Source organism: Rhipicephalus microplus, chromosome 1 (assembly GCF_043290135.1).
Source record: "Rhipicephalus microplus isolate Deutch F79 chromosome 1, USDA_Rmic, whole genome shotgun sequence".
Classification (NCBI taxonomy): domain Eukaryota; kingdom Metazoa; phylum Arthropoda; class Arachnida; order Ixodida; family Ixodidae; genus Rhipicephalus; species Rhipicephalus microplus.
The window spans coordinates 284,327,227-284,350,141 of NC_134700.1; the positions used below are offsets into that span (position 1 = coordinate 284,327,227).

General features: G+C 44.2%; 1 protein-coding gene across 2 annotated transcripts in view; it reads right to left on the reverse strand.

Moving 5' to 3' along the window:
* Nucleotides 1-14,525: 14,525 nt before the first annotated feature.
* Nucleotides 14,526-22,915, reverse strand: part of LOC119165411 (vasopressin V1a receptor) — a 144,614-nt gene continuing 136,224 nt past the window's right edge. For both annotated transcript variants that reach the window (XM_037417594.2, XM_075896282.1), the window contains one exon: nt 14,526-15,338. In XM_037417594.2, coding sequence (XP_037273491.1) covers nt 14,928-15,338 — 411 coding nt within the window. In that variant the 3' untranslated portion in view covers nt 14,526-14,927. The remainder of the gene's footprint in view (nt 15,339-22,915) is intronic.

Here is a 22,915-nt window from a genome sequence, read left to right on the forward strand (position 1 = left end):
GAGCTTTGTTTTTTGCCTTTAAAAATAAACTATTTATTTCCTCCCAAATAAATGTAAGATTTATTGCATCGTGGTTCTCCTAGGTCTGTTTCTCCGTCGACGATTTTCTTCACGTTTCCAGCTGCAACGCTCCTTTTCTCTCCTCTTTGTTTCCGCTGAAGGAAGACCCGACGTGCATGAAATGCTGTGTGTGGTTTCACTACTGATATTTGTACTCGGAGAAGCAGCGTTCTTGGTCTGACGACGCAGTCCGAACACTGCCTCGGCGCGTGAGGCTTAGCAGGTGCGGCTAAGCAAGCAGCACATATCGCTACAAAGTATACCTCATGCTTTAGTCCCAGAGTGAGATGAAACAAATGGATGACTGATTTCACCATTTGTTTACTGCTGTCGGCGCAGTGTGCGTAAAGCAAGAGCAAGCCCGGATCGAAGCGGGCAGTCGCACCTGCAAGGGTGCTGCCGTGTTGATTCGTAAACACAGTTATCCGCGGTAACCGACGAAAATAAATAAGTGCGTAAGGAATAAATGCGTAGAAGAATGAAGATATCTATTGACGTGGCGTAAAATGCCAATGAAACGCCAGTTCTATCCAACCCTGTAAATTTAAGACACTTTTATGTGGGACTACATTTCGCTGCGCAAGCGTGTGGCTTTCTTACACCCTGTAGCTTTGGTAATGCTGAACCAAAGTGGTGAAACAGAGTATAGTATAGTCATAGCCTCCTATATTTTTCCTGCCTGCCGGATGAGCGCGAAATGCCCGTCATCTATAGCGGCGCCACCTATGTAGGGTTAAGGGTCTTTGTACTTGGCCTTTGAGATCAGGAAGTTTGGCGTTTGCTAATTTCAGAGGCTATGCCTTGTATTGAAGGGATTGCCTGCTGAATGAGCGTGAAACGCCCGTCATCTATGACGGCGTTACTTACGTAGGATTAATTACAATTAATTATATTTACGTTTACGCCTTTTAAAACCGTTTTATTTTGTTGCGTATAAGCTCCAAAAACGTGAAACATTATTTGAAGACAACCCTATCTTAGTGGTACCACCGCCGCAGTTTCGACGATGGCCGCTTTACAAGTGACCACCGATAATCCAGCAGGCAAGAGAAATCTCGGAGGCTGTGATATAGTAAAGTATAATATAGTATAGTATAGGCAAACAAGTGTTATGGCGGAAAAGTGACGATGGCTATGTGGCGCTATGCACAAGGTGTCAAATAATGAAAAGTGAATGCTAAGTAATTCTAAAGCTTGCATAGAAAGCCATCCTTCTTAAACAAAACAAAAAAAGCACACCAGACAAGTGTAGAGCTGGCTATCTCCGAGAATTGGACTGGGCTGAAGGCGTCAGTATAATTTGCGTATTTCGTGTAGGCATTGTCGTCCTTGTGTTGATGTAGTATAGTAGTATAGTGTATACAGTGCTGTACAACACTGTAAGTATTGTGTAGTATTGATGTCAAAGACAAATACCATACGCGAAAGCGCGCAAAGTGGAGGAGAGCTGATGAAATGAAAACATACCTTCTACACAACTGTGGCGTAATGAAAGGACTGAACTGAGGGATTTCACGATCACGTTTTACAGTAGATCAGGCTTTCACAGTATAACCTAACTAAGAAACTTTGATCCCTTGTGTAAGAGTGTTCAAGGGTTAACGTTTTTTAAAACTATTTAAACTATTTTTTTTAATAAACCGCATTTTAACAGGTATCTTGCTGAACACAGAAAGTGATATTTCCTTCTTCACTTTCTGTCAAAACGTTTAAGTGTCAACATATTATCCATCGTGAAAAGTAGTGGAATGAGACTTCCGCACTGATTTAGAGCTTCAACTTCCTATGTGAATTGTGATAGGCTGTTCTATCTGTTTGCCTGGTGTTATATGCTGATGCTTATGTCTTTTGTACCCACCTGCTGAAATCCCTCCGCAAAATTGCAGTATAAATAAATAAATAAATAAATAAATAAATAAATAAATAAATAAATAAATAAATAAATAAATAAAATTATTCCTTTGAAGAGGCTGATTGATCGATTTTTAAACAGCTAATAATTCCGGATATATGAAATTTACGATGAAGAAAAAAAAAGGAAAGAATGTACGTGTTCTTAGAAACGTAACATAAGGCTCTGAAGTCAACTTTACTCGTCTCCTTAAAAAAGTAATAATTACTTTAGGTAAAATAATGCAAAAATATGTAAAGAAGTCTTCATTTTAGAGAGGTGAACAGGTCAATCAGAACCGCTTCAAATATAGTTTACCCAACGTGAGAGAACAAACTGCACAAGAATAGCAAACTGTGCTTGCTACAATGTCTTTTTTTTAATCTCCCTGTTTTTCTTTATGTCTGTAAGTGTGTCTGTTTATCTCTCATAACGATACACAAAAACGGCCTCGAACAATACCCCAAACCACCAACCCCATCCGCAGCACCCACCAATATTGCCTCAAGTTTCAACGTTTATACTTGTGTGATTGTCAACTAAAAAACAATTATTGCGCATATCTGAGGCACCATAACAACACTTCAATATTTTCTATGTGTGTCTAATACTAGAGAAGGCATACATAAGTAATTCCAAGGACCGTAGCATTTATCACGTTGCGCTGACAATGCAAAGCTATGCTCAAAAAGGCAAGTGTTTCCAACTCTTTGCTAAGTCGGTAGTTATAGCGCGAGAACAAAACGACGACACAGAGACAAGAAGGACACGAAAGACACGAAAGACACGTCTCCGTGTCGTCGTTTTGTTCTCGCGCTATAACTACCGTCATGCCATACCAACTAGCCCAAGCTGCCACACTTCTTTGCTAAGACGACACGGTGGTGGCACCTGCGCGTCTCTTTACGTTCTACACCTTATCGCCTCCAAGACGGGCGTGCACACCTTCCTTCGTTTTAGAAGATAACTGCCAGATAGCGCTTGTGTCTAACGTGTCTCGATGCGCTCACTCGCCTTCGCTGCACGGATCGAGACTCTCTACACAGCGCCTCCAGAATACAATTCACCAATATCCTCGCGCAGAACATCCAATAAACGTTTTGTTCACTTTCTCCAGACGCAAGACTATCGTCTTTCAGCGACATTTGCAGTAAAACACGCAAATACTGGGCCATTTTTTCTTATCCTGTTTTTATATGCATTGTTTTCAAGTAAAAAATGACAATAATATTGCGAAAGGGAGCAGCTGAGGAAGTGCAACCACCATGTGGGTTGATCTAGGAGCTTACCTTGACATCGGCTGGAGTGCTTTGTCATTGAATCGCATCTCTGTGAATATTGAAGCTGGAAAAAGTATTTTGCAAGTCGAACAGGTACTATAATATAGGGAGGGGGGGAGAAAAGGCAAAATATTTAGAAGTCGGCAGGTATTTCATTTCCGGATAAAAAAAGTTCTTGTATTGTTTCATTTCGCTTGTTTCTACACCACTTTGACTCTGAGTGTTGCGGGAATATTGCCCGTATCTTGCGCACTGAATATCTAATTCGTTTTAACTTGAAGCTTTAACGTGGTGATTAGTTCTTTCGCAAGGCCGTATGATAATTATAAGCGGGTGCATTGTTGTGTCTGATCTCAGGAAGCGAAGAAGGTGTTTGGTACTCCATCGCCCAGCACCATCCTCCTCGGGCGCGGTGACCGGAACAGCGAGATGCAGACCGATTCGCCCGAGCCAACGCCTCAGTCGACTCACGCTGCTACGTCGTTCAGGTCGGCGTCTCCAGCCAATCGAACATGGCAGAGCCTGGTAAGTGGCCTGTCCACTAGATAAAAAGTTAACTCCTTCGGTACGTAATCTGTGAAGGAGCGTAAAAGTATGACGATGCCGAATAACATTTAGTACTTTCTTTCCTTTGTTACATGCAAACGCTTGCCACTAAGAACAAAGACAGCCTGTAGCTTTACAAGGCATGGCCCAACTTTCGCTTGTGTGAATAATGAAACATTAAGTGAGGCCAAACGTCGTAGAGTTATTACTGGTCTTTGTGGCGAGTGTCATAAGTGTTCATACGTTTTTTTCCAGATCATTGGTTATTGCGTAGGTTCTATTTTTTTCTATATGCTTTTCTGTGCGCTGTCGAATCAGACCATCAAATGCTATGAAACTGCCACATTTTAAACCAATCAGAGATGGTAGCTGCCATGTGAGCCAATCAGAGTTTACAAGACGGCTAAGTGGACATAGTGAATTTTCGCGTCGTTTCCAAAACCATTTCAAGATGTTCCAGCAAACTTGTGAACAAAGCTGCCATGTAGCCATCGAAAAATCATTCCCTATCAAATTTCTCACACCTTTGCCTCGAACAGACAGGCTCCCATCATACCGTGTACTTCGCCTGTACAGAAGCCATCCGGGTTTATGACAGAGGCCTGCCAACGTTATGGTTTCCTGTTTCACGTACAAACCAAAATATATTCTATAGACCATCAACAGCATCTAAAAACATTCCTGTCAGCTCTGTCGACGAAAGAAAACACTAATAACTTTAAATCCAGAACTTATGCCGCGTGATTACATTAGAGTTTTGAGCCCTAGCTGACAAACTGTTTCTTGGAGAACGCTTTAACTGTTTCAAACGCCTTTGAATGCTGAGCGCGGTGACACTTCGCTGTCACAAATCTCAAAATACAAATGAGGACATAGTTTGCAAAATAGTTGGGACAAGGTAACTTGCAATTTTATGAAACAATGTGTCTTAGAGTTTGAATAGACCACGAAAGTTTACTGCTTGGAATGATACGTTATGAAGCAGGCGGGGAGTACAACAATATTAGATCTTTTGCTGAGCACACCTCTATCCTATGATATGCACTGGCCAATTGCAGTAAAAAATAAGTAATGGCTGCTTAGAAGGGCACAATGACGTTTTATTTTGTTGAAGTCTAAAATCAATGTATGAAGCTATTCGATCACCTGCACTGCTTGGTCAAGCGCAATCTTGTTTGTCTGAGATAGGGAAGAAAATATGAGCGCACACTAGTGAGTGAATATTTATTCGAAGTGTTCTCAACTTTCGGTCCAGGCTACCCAAATTAGGTTTTCATTTTTCGAGGGCAGTAGGATAAAGACTACAAGTGCTTAACTTTTCTCGGGCAGCACTTCTAAGACAGGACAATACGTGCGACGTTTTCAGAATGCTAGTTTTCACACTGTGTCGTAACGAAGCCAGTTTGTGATGAAGTGTTGTGACCACTTATTAATATTAGAAAACGACTGAAATTAGTACGCGCAGTCTGTGATGACTAGAGTTTTGCCATCGGTGAGAAAACTTGCTTAATTGTGAAAGTCGCCACAAGAAATAAAACTTGTGGCGACTTTCACAATTAAGCGATCACACTTCAGTGTTGTATTATATACAAACATAATCACATGCCGAGAATTATTAAGCCTTGAATACGGTAATAATATACAAACCCGCCACGGTGGTCTAATGACTAAGTCACTCGGCTGCCGATTCGCACGTCACGGGATCAAATCCCGGCCATGGAGGCTGCATTTTCTATGGAGGCGAGAATGCTTGAGACCCGTGTGTTGACATTTAGGTTCACGTTAAATATCCTAGATGGTCGAAATTTCTGGAGCCCATCACTACGGTGTCTCACATATACTTATGGTGGTTTTGGTACGTTTAACCCAAAGAAGTATTATTATTAGTAGTAGTAATGGCTGAAAAAAAACATGTCGAACAACGACTCTTTACATAACGTGTAATACCATCATTGTCTACAGCTCTTGTGTCGCTTCCAAGACAGCGGTGACAGTTTTCTTCTAATTCTTATTGTTTCGAACGACGAGTTACTTACACCATGGAACCCAACAAGCTGGTTAAAGGGTCACGAACGATTTTGAAAGCACAATAAATATGCTATAGCAAACACGTGAAACAAGTGTATCAACGATTTCTTGCTGAATTAAGACTGTGATCCACTCGCGTATATTTATTCAAGTAAGAGATCTTGCCTGTCCTTTTGTGTTCTACTTTTTCATCCTAGATCTGAACCTGGTCAACAGCTTCGTGAGTCGGGACTGCTGGAAGTGAGGGCAACAGTGAAGGAAACGACGAGGTGGTCATGGCGGTAATCATGAGATTGCTGGAAGCGGACGCTGGACTTGGTGAACCGGAGGAATTCAGTAGAATTCCATGGCCTCAGCCTTAACACCCGTTCGCACTCCTGTTTACACGAATCCCTTGCGAAACATTTCTCGCGTTGAACAGAGAAGAATGCAGCCTCTATGAACACTCAAGCAAATTCATTGCATCCAGTCTGTATTCAGTCTGAAGTGTGTGTACGTTACCGCACAGAACTCTGAGTGACGCTTCGGTAAAGACTGAGCCCAACAGAAAACGCTTCAATGAACTGATGCCCACCTCTTCCAGCGCGCGTCGCGGTAAACTACGTGGCGTGCTTGTCGTAGAGTGCTGTACTTATTATTTAAGCATCCTGTGTTTTAACAGTGAGTTCTGCTTCTATACAGCGATGTCAGTTGTGCTCCACTATTTCTCTGTCCACAGATTGACGTGGTATCATGCCATACAGCCGCTTCGCAAGCGTCATTAAAGTAAATTCTATGCCCTTGCTGCGCATTACCTGAATGCGTTAACACACATTGTGACAAAGCACTGTGCTGACAGTGGTAAAGATGTCTTGAAATCGGACTGGAGCACGTTAGAAGCTGCTTGTACAGCACTCGTAAAACAGGCAAAACGAGCATCTGATTTACCTCGTTTCTGCGTCGTCCTCTTTTCAAAGCGTCAGCCGATGCCCATACTGCGAGCCTTCGAAGGCTCGTGATCTGATGCGGGCTTCGGCTGACACGCTGTTGGAAGTGGTCGAGGTACAAGTCTGTAGGCGCATCTTGTCATATTCGATAAGTCTAGTCATCACAGCCGTGTTGGGTAGAAGATGTGAGCAGTGATACCACGGAACATACCAAAACACCACTCTACTTGCGGCAAAGGTAAATGAAGTTAAAACCGAACAACAGTCTGAGTCTCGTTGTGCAAGTTAGAAGGGCGTGCTTTAATCACGTTGTGTTTTAACCACGATGATATTGACGATAATTGTGAAGGCTTTGTTGGTGTCATGAATTCCATGAGCAAATGAAGATATTGAGCAAACTAAACTGAGCGATGATTCTGTGTTCCCCATAAGGTGTCCGTTGTGACGGGTTTATAATAAAATAAATAACGCAGTCATAATTTATCGTGTATATGAGGAATACCCAGAGTGAGTGTGCTCGTAAAATGAAGAAACGAATATGCAGTTATTAGTGTCAAGATCAAGGTCATTTCATGAGGTTGCGATGTTATTGTTCTATCGCATACTGTAATAAAGCTCTACGCCTTCTCATGTTCCAAATACATATGTGTACATGACTATGACATGTTTTTTGCTGTTGTCATTCTTTTTGTACCTACCGGTATTCTTCCCATTCGTTTGTTTGCACGAGCTCTTCAACGAGAACCTATGCGACAGAAAAACAATATGTTTCTAATGAGCCTAACTCGATGTTCTCAGAACCCAGGTAACACACGAACCCGATTTGAAGCATTTTATTTAGCGATTTCATACACATTTGAAACTTCAATGCAACATGTTCACGTGGAACAGGGCACTATGGAGCTACCTAAGGGTGCTACTTTATTAATCGGTGAAGTTATCGGTGAGCCTTGTTACAGTGATTGAGTTCTGTAGAATCCCGCAAGGTAGCGAAGGCTTATGAAAGAAAAAAAATGACAGCCGCACATTCGTAGCATGAACCCACAGAGAAATGCTCGAGGATTTCTCAGAAAAAAGATCTTCTAGTTGAATGACAATTCATCCTGGTTCCCGGACCAGGACAAATTTTTCTTGAACTAGAACAGTTTCGTCTACGTACTCTTAGTTTTTGAATGCGGGAGAGAGATAGATAAACAAGGAGAGAGGCAGAGAGGTTAATCAGGCTAGGACTTCAGCCATTGGGCTACCTATAACCAGAAATCCACGGCAGATAAATGGCTCACACGGTAAATTATCTTTACTAAAAGAATCTCGGGCTGACTTTTGTAAGTGTGCTTTTTTAGCCCAGTGGCTGAGACACTCGACATTGGAGTGTGGTACCATGGCTTCGAAACTCCGCACAGCATCAAAGTTTTAATTTTATACGTCTATTTATCTTTAGCGCATTAACAAGGTTGAGGTACACACGTCCTGCAAGCATGGATCTTTTTAGCCCAGTGGGTATGACACTCGCCTTTCAAGCGTGGGGCCTTAGGTTAGAAACTCAGTGCAGCCTTCAATTTTTTCTTTATTTGATACGTGAATTTCTTCATGGTGCTTTCACAAGGTTCAGATATAGTGATACTGTGCATGCCCAGGCGTTTAGCCCAGTGGTTAAGGCGCCTCGCCTACTCGCCTTTGTAGCGGGAGCCAGTAGTTTCGAAACTCAACGCAGCCTACAACTTTTCTTTTATTATCTATATACGTTTTTCAATGCGATTTGTATTACTAGGCAGAGAAATGGATGGATGGACAGACACCTCCAATTACCGAGGCGGCTTCTATGCTATCGACGTATATAAAGCTCCGCTCACAGTCTCCTTTTCGAGTAGTATGAGTAAAATCTGTATTAGTCAAGCAAGAAAACGGGTAATACAGAGCAGATAAATATGCACGTGTCCCAAGTTTACAAAGTGCAGGCTGGAGGTGAATAATAGGCGTGATATTGATTGTAAGATAACCTGTGATAGCGGCTCAACTTTAGTGTGATGTCGCACCATGCAAAGACGGACCTCCTGCTCGCGTAGGAGCCTCCCGAGCAGAAGCTTCGCTTGATGTTTTGGCTTTCCCGCAATGCATGTCGAAAAGCAGTCGAAAAAGTTGGGGCTCTTATCGCCCCTGATAAGGCTCCACTTTTGTCTGACGTCATAACTTGCAACGAAGGATATATTGTGCGTTTATATTAGAGCCTGCAAAGATGAAGCTTCTCCTAATGCGTTGGCTTTCCACCATTTCATGTCATAAAGCAGACGAAAAACTTGAGGCCCTTATCACATTTGATAAGGCTCAACTTTTGCGTGACGTCACCCCGTGCAATGAACGATGTAGTGTACGTTTATGTTACAGTCTCCCAAGCTGAAGCTTCCCCTGATGCGTTGGCTTTCCAGCAACGATTGTCAAAAAGCAGCCGAAAATGTCAAGCCCCTTATCACCCCTGATAAGACTCAACTTTTGTCTGACGTCCTAGACTTTTTTTTACCCGTTTCCGATATATTCGAAACGAAAAGATGCAATATTGGGTCCACCGCTTCAAGGTGTAATGTCAAACAAAAGTTTAGCCTTATCAGAGGTGATAAGGGCCTCAACGTTTTTGGCTGCTTTTTTTGACATGCATTGCGGGAAAGCCAACGCGTCAGGAGAAGCTTCAGCTCGGGAGACTTCAATAAAAAACGTACAGTATTAGCCTTCCTTGCACGGTGGGACGTCAGACGAAAGTAGAGCCTTATCAGGAGTGATAAGGGCATCAACTGTTTGGCTGCCTTTTGATATTCATTGCGGGCAAGCCAACGCGCCAGAGAAAGCTTCAGCTCGAGAGACTAATATGAACGTACAATATATCCTTCGTTGTGCGGTGCGAGGTCAGACAAAAGTTGAGCCTTATCAGGGGTGATAAGGGCCTCAGCTTTTTCGGCTAATTTCTTACATGCGTTGCAGGAAAGCCAGCGCATCTGCGAAGCATCAGCTCGGGAGACTCTAATATAAACGTACAGTATAACGTTTCTTGGACCGTGTGATGTCAGGCAAAAGTCGAGCCTTATCTGGTGTGATAACGGCCTCAACTTTTTCGGCTGCTTTTTGACATGAAATTCGGGAAAACCAACGCATCAGGGGGAGCTTCAGCTCGGGAGACTGCAATATAGACGTACAGCAAGGTATATGTACACTGGTAGCGTAGCTTCCATAGAAGACCGTGGATCCAGTACTCCGCGGCTCATTTCCAGCGTCGCCATCTACGTGAGGAGGGGAGAACTAAGAGCAAACAAAAGTTAAAATAAAATATGGCGTCACAACCGCAAGCGGTAGCGACGTCGCACATTTTCCCTAGATGGCGCGATATGGAAATTTTTCTTTACTGCTGACCTTTTACGTGCCGTTACTAATATGCAATTTTGCTGCGCCTTAATTGTGTCTCGATAATTGCACGCGAGAAAGAAATGAAGCAAAAAAAAAACGAAGATTGTGGAAGCAAACTTGTTTTATTAGCCCAATGACGTACTCACAATATGCACAATAAACTTTGTAGAGGCAATTGTGAGACAACTGTTCACTAACACAATAGCATAACAGTTCGTTCAAAAACCACTGCAGCGAGTAATAGGCATTAAAAATGTGCTTTTGGGAGCCGTAGAGTACAGTGTCTCGTTGCTTAGCGTGTCGTGTTCACTGCCACCAGAGGCGACGGCACGCCGGCCGTGAGCCAGCAAAAGCAGTCGGCAGTCACAGGAGCGGCTCAGGGGTTTTTAGCTTGTACGTATACAATTTGCGTTACCTTGTTACTGATAAAATTTGCGTACGCGCAGATCTTTACAGATCGCAAAAATTTCCGTAACGTAAACAACCCGCCGGGTAGGTTTTACGTTTGCGGCGCTATTTTTTTTATTTTTGAACGCAAGTTCAAACTTGACAAGTTTGTTTAAGTGTTCTCTTACAGTATATTTTAATCAGTTTTTTTTAAAGGTGGGATTTTGATAGTGGGTTCAGTGTGCGACGTAGTCAACAGCACCATGATGTCAAGGATGGCTGCTCTTTCGAGTAATAGAATGCCCTCCATTGAACATGTGCACAAGGTGGACACGTCGGGAATAGCAACCCATCGCTTAATGTAAAGCTAATTCTGCACGAATTCAGCGTTAGTTCCACGGTTAGTGTAGTGCTAAAGTATAGTTCAGCTGTAGGTTTAGGTTTAGTCACAAGTGCCATGGTAAATCATGCGCTAATGGCGTTTAGGCCTCGTCGTGATTCTAAATCCTGCGCTAAATGCAGCTCAACAACCGCTTAACCTCGGGAAGTACGTTGCACGAGCAACCCAGTGATTCCTATGGCAATTGCGTCGGTGGTGGCGCTCTCTCTTGCGTGGTGTAGGTATCAGCCAGACGATTCAGAAGTGTTTTTCGTGATTTGAGGCTAACAACGGCGAATAAGTTTTGGGTATCTTTCTAGTTATTTTAGAGCTTGTTCGTACAGTATTTTAGATCTTGTTAGTAGAGTTTTCATATATTTCAAGCCTTGTAACTCTTGTTTTAGGCAGTAGATGGATGGCAAGTCGGGCCACAAAAATGGCTGAGCAGGAAAAAGCAGCGCTAAGACGGGCGTTGTTTTTTTTCAAGTTTAAGATATTTACCCTAACTAACCCACCTTTCACCACTTCCCCTTTGTTTGGCCTTTAGTAAAAAATCACAGCATATCCACGGAGTGAATGATGATGAGGGGGCGAAGCGTCTGTCCGTCTGTCTGTGTGTCCATGCATGCATTCTGTGGACAAGCCCTGAGGCCCACTCAACTTCGTGCATGCCCCACCAACGAAACCATGAGCACGAGCCGCCGCAGCGCTGTGCGTCCGCCGCTTTGATCTGTCCATGCCCCACTAACGATGTGCCACGTACGCCGACGATCCAGGAGACAGAGAGGAACTCCTTCCTCGCGCACCCAGGCACAACCCGTGCAGCAGCCAATCGGAGAGTAGCGGTACAGCGCCATCTAGAATATACTCACTCAAATGCAGTTAGTATGTACTTCTATGAGGCAGTGCCGCCTATTATACTATTCGGGAGATACTGCCTTCCTTTTTTTTTCCTCGTTTCTCTCTCTCGGTTATGCCTGATGCAGGGCAAGGTTAGACTAAGAGGAGCTTCGCTCATAAAAATGTTAGCATAGTGAATAAAGTTATAACTACTTCGAGGCTGATGTTCTCCCTTGCAGTGTAAAAGGGTAACGCAGAAAGCGTATGAACTGTTTTTAAAGCAACAGCTACTTCTCCAGGTACTAGCCCAGAGAAGGCCGGTGTGCAAGAGTTTCACCTTCATACTTAGCCAAGGTAAACCCTGGTGAAGGTTCTTCAACGAACGCTAGTGCAGCGGGTTCACTAAAACGAACAACGCCTCAATGTTTGTTTTTAGTGCCCCCCGCGTGATGAGTGTGATTGTCAGCATCGTCCATTTGGTATGCCCATGAGAAGCCCCAGGCTCTAGATCTAGTGCTCATTTCTCGCTCTACAACTTTTCTCCCTTTCATTATGTTTCTCTAAGAACGTGCGTTCACTGCGTTTGTCGTGCGAAGACAAGATAAACGTACCTTATTTCCCACCCATTTTCCATAGACATATTGTGTCGATTGAAGGCGGAGAAAAAAAAAGAAATAGGGTAGCTTCACAGTAGTGATAACAACTCTGGAAGGGCGTAGCTGTGCAGACTTGTGTGCTTCTGTTTGGTTCTCTCTTTCATTCCTTCTGTTTTGCTTTCTTGTTCTGTTTTCTAGTTTTTCTGTATTTTTCTTTTAAATGGTGTTTCTTTCAATTTGTAAACCTATTTCCTTTCTCTCTCTCTCTTTGTTCCTCGCTTGTTTCTTCTTTTTCAATTTTTATACGTAGTTTCGCCTGCGATAGGCCAAGCGACGACAGCATGCGACAGTGTACGACAGCCCGGGCTCCTCAAGTTCTCCATGATTCATCATCAAGGTGCTCGAAAACAAGACTTCTCAATCGCGATACCAATCATTTGTTCCGTCATTTGGCGTCTCTCCTCTGGGCTAGTCACAGGGACGCTTACTATGCCATAGAGAAATTTATCAGTCAGACTAAAAAAATATTCAGCTAAATTCTTCCTCTTTTCAAGCATTTAAATACCAATATTTCGTAATTAAGTTTGTTATATTATCTATTCCTAGCCTATACGAGACGTATTGTGAAAGAACACTAAAAAACAACAAAAGGAAAATAATCACCAACACTCGGTCAATCCCCTACATTGGGTAAGGGCCATGATAAGAGGTGCGCTCAGTATGTTACAGTTCACCAGAGTTGGTATGTGCCATAGATTCCAGGCTACAAACAAACAAGTAAACAAACAAACAAAGAAACAAACAAACAAACAAACAAACAAATGTTACAGCTGGTTACGCAACATGCGGGTTTGCCTGCGTTTCGTCAAACGACGACAACAGGATGCCATCAAAGTATAAGACAGCTCCCCCCCCCATAAAGTGCTCCACACAATCAAAACGGGTAGCTGTAAGGAAAAAAATAATGTTTGTGCTCACTTTTTAACTGATGAACTGATGTACGGGCCAGTACACTGCGTGTCTATGAAATTAGTTTCACTTCGGCTAGTGTATTTGAGTATACTTACCGTAAACCCGTCGCACAGCAGTTAGCTTGACTTACGCTTGCTATACAATACGAGTGATTTTTTTACAGTGAAACCTGCTGTGCGATCACAACTCGGGTCACGAACAGCGCCGTAGTTGTCCGCCGCCACCACCGGTGTCCGTAACCACTATGGCACACACAAAAAAATCACAGCATATCCAGGGAGTGAATGACAATGAGTGGGTTGAAGAGTCCATCAGCCCATCCGTGCTTCCGTCCGTCCATCCATCTGTCCGTCTGTTCGTGCGTCCTTCCGTCCGTACGTCCTTCCGTCCGTACGTCCGCGCATCTATCTGCTAGCCTGTCTGCCCGTCCGCCTCTTTGTCCGTCCGTGCGTCCATCTAGTGAACACTGCAAGTACCACCTCAGCCCAGCTCGCATCCCCTGTGACACATACCCACTCTAGAGCGGGTATGTGCCACTAATGGCTACATACTACTCCATACATACGGAGGAGCGACAGACCGACGTCCTAGAGAGCTTCGCCTATAAACCAACTAGTACAAAGGACACAGTAGGGCTCAAACCTGGGTCCGCTGTGTGCCAGATTAGTATTATACCACTGAGCGACACCGTTGATTGGGACTTGTTCGTAAACTTGCCTTAGGCTTGATGTCGGGAAAGGAATCGCGTTAATATGAGTAATAAAGCGTTTTAGAACAGCAAAAGAACAAGCAGGCGTCTCACAATCCGAAAAGCGTAACGGGTGGGTCGTCCAATCCTCCAAACTATTACAAAAGCCTGTTCTTGATCACCTATTAACTGTGTCAGATACCCTCTTCAAGCATGATTTCTCATCGTCGTCGGCCACTGCCTGAACAATTGGCACGAAATTCCTTGCAAGGATTTAGCAGATACCATGCACGCTTCTTAGAAAAATAGTGAAACATAGTATAGTGAACGCCGGCTTACTACCCAAATATTATTATGAATAATCCAGTAGTGGTAACCCAGCAAGTGTGCTTGCAGCACTTACCAAACCAATATTTAAAAAATGCTCTGTAAGGCCGCTCTTACATCTTTCGCGCTGACTGTACTGCGACTTCCACGTAGGCCTGGTGTTTTTTTTCCCTTCTTATGACCCAGAACTCACTAAAATGACATCACCACCATGTGTATTGAAAGACAGTTTATTTAACAATGGTATACAAAAACGTGGAACGTTCTTTGAAAGTAATGAATTCAATGTATTTACAAAAATTGGGAATGCACAGGACGCATGCTTGACGAGTAACGTTTCAGAGGAGCTCGTCGAAGCAGAGTATGTTCTCGATTTCATATGTGCCTGTCCATAAAACGCAGTCAAATACACTCCCTTACACATATAAACTAAGAATCCACCAGACATACGGCTCTCATACGGTGCACGCGTTGGTATACTGGTTGCAGATCTACACAGTTTGTGTATACAGTCATCACGGCTTCACGAATCACGGAACCACGCACCGGAATCACTGTCTCTCACCGTTCAGTGCGCGTGAAGCCTTGCGGAAGTGTCGGAAGTAGGCAATCCGTCATAAGCTGCTGAGCTCCATGGGTTGACTCAGTGAAGAGACTGCGCTGCTCTTCCTCGGTGTGAGACTGTACGCAGCCGGTGAGTGCTGCTTTCCCTGAATGGTGCACAACTCGACGCCTCCGTTACCGCAGCCACTGTGGCCCCTGGGTAGCTCAGCTACTGCGTCCTTGCGGAAGGGCATCACGAGACGCCTCCGTTTTCTGCTTCCACTGCTCTTTTGAAAGAACAGAAATATGTAAGGATTCACGGTGCTGTTCGAGGCCGAGATCACACCGAAGAGCGCCACCATGTTCTGATCGAGAGAGGCGCTGGTGCCAGCGAAGGCGAGGACCATTTCTAGCACCATGTATGGAACGTTGGTTACGAGGAATGCGATGAATATGGCGGCAGTGAGCTTGATGGTCTTCACCTGCAAGGAGGCATGAAAAAAAAAAGCAAGTGAGGATTGAGACCAACATACATACAGAGGGATTTCTGTATATGCTAATGCCTACTATACAAAGATTATGGACTCTCTCCCCGAAGGGAACCCTGATGGGATGCGAAGCAGCAGCGGGGCGCATGGCGATGACGCAGTTGAAACGGGCGTCGAAGCTGGTGCCGAAAAAACGGCTTGAAGTGAAACTCTGTGTAGTGTTAATTAAAGTAAGTGTTTGTTTAAAACGCGAAGACACAGGAAGCGTGTTGCGTTTCGTGAAAAATTCGTTGCAGATAAATGAGCCGAAAGAGTGTGTCTATTCGACGTGCAGTACAGCGTTGCGGGCGGGGGAGAGAGTGAAGAGTGAGAGAAGTGTGTTGCGAGCTGGTGGAGGAGCCGGCCGCGGCGGGGAGCGTGCTGCTCGGGGGAAGTTCAGTTCAGACTGGCATGGTGGATGGACGTGTTTTTTGAGCGCTCCCGATTGACTGCGCCGATAAGTGGTTTTGCATGTTTCTAGCTTTTTTTATAGTTAATAAGGCAGCAGTTAAATCTTTTGTAGCACCTATTACATTGTACGGCTTTTCGGGGGTCAGTTACCAGGTATTTACTAGTTTGTGTGTGTGTGTGTGTTTGTGTTTTTTCTTTTGCCGCCCCGTGGGGAAGGTGCACGTACACCGGACCGGCAAATTTTTGTAGCAGAGCTTTGACTTTCTTTTTTTGTAGATAGGGGTTTTTTGTACGCCGTGTTTTGTAATTATCAATTGGGACAATTCATAAGGGCAATTGGTGTCAAAAACACGGGATTAAAAAGGCTGCAACATGTTCAGGATGCGGGGTGGATTTGAGAATGGACCCAAGTGCAGACGCGAATGGAGAGGAGGCTGACACCAAGTGTAGGCAATGTGAGGTAAAATGAAGAAAATAACGGTTGCCCAGAGTGAACTGCTGATGAGAATCACCGAGCTGGAGACTGCGTTGATGACAGAGCAAGAGAAAACGAGAGTTATGGGAGAAAGGCTCAAGTCCGCCGAGGAGGCACAAGCGAAGGTGAACAAAGGAGCGGCCGACGGAAAGAACGGTATGGCACCGACAACCAGAACGGCGCAGAAGAAAGAACAAGCCACTTCGGAAAAAACAGGTTCAGCCGGTTCAATGGCCATAAGACCCAGCTTCAGTGAAGTAGTGGTGGGGCTGGGAGGGGACAAAGCAGCCAACGTCACAGGTGCAAGTAACCCCCAGGTGCAGGACTCCCCAGCTGAAAAGCCACAGCACGTGATAATCGCCGGGGACTCGAATTTAGATCGATGCGCAGAAGCAATCAAAGAGAGGGTGAAAGTTGACAAGAGGGTTGCAGTAGGGACGTTATCAGGACGCAAGCTGGAAGCAGTCATGAGGCAAGCGAGCGCAAAACTCAAAACTACAGCTGATGGACGAAACGTCGTGATAATTGCAGGTGGTTTAAACGATGTCCTAAATGAAGATACGGCAGGACTAGCGAACGCACTGGCGAAAGGGGTTGATGGCATGCGTGCGATTTCTCCTCAGGTAAAGGTAGTGATATGTACAATATCGGAGGTACCGGTGCGTGACAGCGACCTGCAAATAGCGGTTGTAAACGCAAACCAAGAGATAGGGCGGATGAGTCGAGAGAAAGGCTTTGAGGTGGTGGAAATAAGCAGAGAGGTGCATAGGTGGGGTGGTTTTCAAGGAGACAGAATTCACTTCAATGGGGGGCTAGGTTATGAGGTGAGGTGGCGAGTTGCAGGACGCGCAGTAGCTTTTCTGTGGGGCACGCGGCCCCTTCGGGGTGCAGGATAGCTAGTAACGAGGAAAACAACCAGGGGGACTTTTTGACAGGTAGTATAAACAGATACGATTCCAAAGTGGCACCAATATCTAAGACACGTAGAGTCCGGGGCAGAAATCGACGTAGCCATGAGGGCCGAGGCAATTCAGATGTAGGGTATGTTAACATGCAGGGTGGCAGGAATAGGCTGAAGTATGTAGAGATAGAAGAACACCTAAGAGAGGAGAGGCCGATGGTATATGGTTTTGAAAAAAACACATCTTAGGGACATGGAACAACCCCCAAACAATCCGGACTACGCGTGCAAATATTGTAATAGAACAGAAGGCAGCAGAAAGGGGGGGGGTATTGGGGCATTCATTCATAAAAGTACAGAATGGCAAATGGTCATGCAGGAGTGCAAGGAACAGTTATGGCTAAGAGGGAAAGTGGCAGGGCAAATGGCGCTCCTGGGTTTTGTATACTTGTGGATAGGGGCAAAAACCAGAAAGGAAAATAACAAATGGCTCAGTGCATAAGAAATGACATTGATGAATTAGGAATAGAGCGCGACGTAATTATATTAGGAGATATGAATGCCCATATAGAAGATATGGACTTATATACTGAACCAACAGGCAAAATGCTAATAGATATGTGTGAAAGGCATGATTCATTTATTTGTAGCAGCACTGAGAAATGCGAAGGGCAGATAACATGAGAGGTGGCAAGGCTGCTGTAGACGATAGATTACGCAACAATGGGACATGGGATGTATGATCGGCTAAGGGTGAAGAACATAGATGAATGTGGGTCCAGAAGCTTACGCAGTGATCACAAACGTGTCAAGCTGAGCTTTGAAAGATAAATGAAATTAGAAAGGTGGCATTACGAGTAACCGCACGGTAATATTTATTCAGAAAGGCAAATAGAAATAGCAACCAAAGAGATTGAGAAAAAAATCACCGAGGATACTAAAACAGAGTGTACATACACAAATATAACTCGATTGTTCGAGTTAGAGCTTGCTAAGGTACGAGTCAAATCAACCGTGAATAGCAGACACAAACCCAAGAGCTGGTGGGATAAGGAAGTTAAGAGAGCCATAGTAAGACGTCAGGAAGCCTCCAGAGAACACTGGTATGCTAAACAGAAGGGTAAACCGGAAGATGATGTCAAAAGAAAATGGCATAAATTTTTTGAGCTGCGGAAGGAAGCGTTCGATTCGATCACTGAAAAGATCAAATGAAAGGGGGCCGAATGAATGGCAGAAGTAAACAAAGATTAAAAAGGCAGCTACGAAGTTTTGGAACCATCTAAATTCTCTGAGTAATAAGACAAGCATGAAACAGAGGTTTATAACTACAGTTCAAGGAGTCAGACTAGAAAGGGATGACGCAATGAATATATAAATACAATGATGACAGAAAAATTTAAACACCAAGAAAGCGATGCATGCACCGTACCAGATGAGGATGGACCAATCAGCTCGGTGGCTTCACTGAGACAACGAGAGTAGGAAAGGGCAGAGAAAAGAGTTCCTTACAGCACATTAACAGGTCCTGACGGCATTACAATCATGCTAATAAAGAAACTACGACCAAACTCTAAGCAAACATTAAGAGAGTAAGCGAGCAAAGCAACAATAGATGGTGAAGCTCCCAATGGGTGGAAACTAAGGAGGATGAGTATGATCTATAAAGGAAAGGGAGACAAAGCCGATATAAACAACTACCGTCCTATAACAGTGACATCAGGAGTTTACAGGCTGGTGATGCAGATAGTCAAGGAAAGACTACAGACATGGGTGGAGAATGAGGGGGTCCTGGGAGAACAACAAAATGGGTTCCGTAAACGAAGCAGGTTAGAGGACAATCTGTTTTCATTGATGCAGTGAATTCAAATAGCGGAAAAAGAACACAGGCCCCTCTGGCTCGCACTTCTAGATATCAAGGGAGGTTACGATAGCGTGATTCAAAAAGACATGTGGGAAATACTGGATACACTAGAAAGGATATCTATAAAAGCAACAATGTAGTTATCAAATGGGAAGAACAGGTGTCTGAAACTATAGAGATACAGTGCGGGCTTCGACAGGGATGTCCCTTGTCACCTTTGTTATTTATGCTGTATCATTAGGGACTAGAAGCCATATTAGAGGGGAGTCAACTCTGATTCAGCTTCTCTTTTGCCAAGCAAGGAAAACACATGGAACAGTCACTACCAGCATTGATGTATGCAAATGATATAGTATAATAGCCGACAACAAGGAAGATCTGCAGGGATTCATAGACATCTGTGGTGATGAGAGAGATAGGTTAAATTTTAGGTTCGCCAGGGAAAAAACGGTAGTTAATGAGAACAAAAGCAGTGAGCATGAGATACAGGAAGTCACACTAGAAATAATGTATAAATACAAATGCTTGGGCGTATGGATAAATAACGGGGTTGAGTATCTAAGGGAGCACGAAAGATACGTAATGACTAAGGGTAACATGAATGCAGCTGTGATAAAAAATAGGGCACTGTGGAACTACAATAGGTATTACGTTGTGAGAGGGATTTGGAAAGGCGTCATGGTCTGGGGTTCGACGTTCGGCAATGCGGTCTTGTGCAACAAATTAGAAGTTCAAGCAAGACTGAAAATTAAGCAACGTGGAATAGGTAGGCTTGCTTTGGGAGCACACGGGAATACCCCAAATTAGGGCGTACAGGGCGACATGGGATGGGCATCATTTGCATCTGAGTGCTGCGAAGCTAGCAGCAAGATAGAATTGGAGGAGCGATCGAGAAAAATGGGAGAGGAGCATTGGGCTAGGAAAGCTTTCATTTACTTGTACATGAAGAATGTCAATACTAAAGGGAGAAAATGAACTCGAAAATTGTCAAGCAAGTATTTAGACAACAGCAGAATACCAAGCCAAAAGGAAACATTGGTTAAGAAGAAGGTGAAGGAAACAGAGAGGGTCATGTTGAAGAGGGGAATGCTTACGAAATCTTCACTGGCAACCTACCGAACTTTTAAGTAGAGAATTGCATGGGAAAAGATCGACGATAAATATCGGGGTATTTCTCTGCTTTTCAAGGATAGAACGGGATTATTGCGGACCAAGACGCACCTAGCAAAATACGAAGGCACATACACGGTATGTAGTGCGTGTGGAAAGGAGGAAACGGCTGAACATTTGATATTGTTCTGTAAGAGGCTCCATCCTATAGTCGAAGATAATGGCGCCGAATTTTTCAAAGCGTTGGGGTTTTGCGACAGCGAAGGCAAAATAGACCTTAAACGGGTAGGAATAACCGAGATGAGACTAATTAATTGGTGGCTACAATCGAGGCGCAAGTGCAATTCAATCCATAAGCACACAATGATGGTACTTAACTTTATGGCTAGGTGGCGTGCGCCATCGCCCGATCTAAAGGGCGCAGCCGGATACATCCATCCATCCATGCGGCTCAGGGAAAGAGTGATGTCAGCGCGCAACTGCGAGGGAATCGTGTGAGGGGAGCGTGACATCAACGCGCAACTGCGGGGTGACATACCTGGCCCTACTCCAACGCCTGTGGTGAGGGGACAGCGTTGCAGCGCGTTAGTGCGGACGCACGTACGTACGGCATCGCACACGTGTGTCAAAGAGTTGCTTCGCATCAAAAAGGGAATGGCCGTCGGTTTAATTGCCAACTAAATGTAAGGTTAAATGATGGGAGGTCAAAAAATTGGGATGAGTTGGTACGTTCGGATTCGCGTAACGTAACTTTACAACTGAAACTTATCGCATTAGGCGATTCACGACATACAACAATGTCTTGAAAGTCAGCATGTACAACATTCGCAATACCCACCTCCCAATACTAGCGAGTTAAATCTCGAGGGCCTGAGCGATCGAGGACTCGAAAAAGAGGAGAGTCCTAAAAATTAGCCCTTAACGGGCCATGACATCTACTCATGACTAAGCAACTACCATAATGAAAGGAATCAATGCCATCCTAAAGAAACTCCCGCATTAAGCGAGAGCGAGAAAGCATTCCTGGCGACGAGAGCGCCCATAAATCATGCAGTTGGCATATAAAAAATTGCACTTCACGTTATTATACCATCATACTATGCGCCCATAAAGCGTTTTAAAATTGCATAATAAAGAAATAACCCAAGAAATGTTAAACCCTTCGATAACGAAAGCCCTCTAGAAAGAAATTATCGCGACAACTAAGACATCTGGCATCTCCGGCCCACGTTCACATAGTTTAATGTGTTTGTTTACTCTCGACAGAGAGAGAGAGAGAGAGAGAGAGGTAGACTTTATTAATTTCCGGCAGATTGCTGGGCTGGGCTCCCACCTAGGAGCTAATGGAGAGACCGTGTCTCCCGGCAGCTTCGTTGGCCTGCTGGATCATCCAAAGGCCTGAACTGAGCAGCACAGACCGCCAACGCGCCCGAAGGTCTTCATTAGAAGCCACGACCCCAGAATTTCTCAATAATGCTGGACACTCCCATAGGATATGGTCAAGAATGGCTCTAGTGGTACAGTACTGGCATAGATTAGAACTATAGACGTCGGGATACATGAGGTGCATGCTGACAGCAAATAAATTTTAAAAAAGCACTTCCACAATAACAAATGTCCCAGGTAGCAATCCTGAACATTTTTTTTTCAACTCATCAACTAGTGAGAACACAGGAGCTTGAAAATTGCAGCACCACCAATATAAAAAATTCAGGCAAATACGTTCTTGCCAACAAGCACTGGTTCAAGCATTGCTGTTGACAATTGGTCGGATGATGATGATAGCAAAAACACTTCTTATCATCGAGAAACGCGTTTTGCTAAACCCTCTATTGACAAGATAGCTGGTTCTAGTTCACTGTAAATGGCAAGTAGATACGTAGCTTTCGGTGCGGTGATGGCCACGAAAGTGACATCATACTGACTTCATACCAAGAGCGTGGACTGCGCCTGTCCATGCTTTTATGTACGATAGCCTTTCCTGGGACACTTCGACGCAGAAATGTCTTTTTGTTTGTCTGTCTGTGAATCGACTCAGCCATTAGAGCGAAAGATTAACCTCTTGTTGCTAGACCACCATTTTACCTCCTTGCTGCGTTCATATCGGTGAAAATTGTCAATCAAATACTAGTGCTACGCATATTTGGGCACTACATCAATATATAAGCAATGGGTAGTGTGTTACTTTATTTTTAAAATGCATTGATACGTATTTCAAAAGACTGCAGTGCTCAATACGTAAGGCTGGCAATGCGACTCTATGAACGAAAAAGAGGTTGTTTCCTACGATTCACTAAATATATACATGGTGCTGCTACCTAGCAGTGGCTTTGTATTCTAGACAAAATTCATTTCTTTAAATCATCGATAGATGGCACCGTTAATTCTTGCAGTGTGTATTTGCTGATTTTTTCGGGTAGAACATCAAATAAACGTTTTATTCTAACTGTCCAGACAGAAAACTATCGTCTTTTGATGACCCCCCCCCCCTTTCTTTTTGCAAATGCAATCGGGAATGCAATAGCGACATATATTCCGCAGACTGCTTGCTGCCCCGCGTCTCTCCCTGTGCCGTGACGTGATGCCGTCCTGTGGCAGCCGCTTCAGAAAGGTGTCTTTCCCAACCACTGGCTTTATAGCAAGGTATACCCACACCTCGTGACACCAAACTGTAAATACTGCTCACAATCGGCCACCCTCATACACATGGCATGGAAGTGCCCACAGTACACTGACGCTTCTCACACAGAAGTTACACGGGAGTCCCTTCTGCA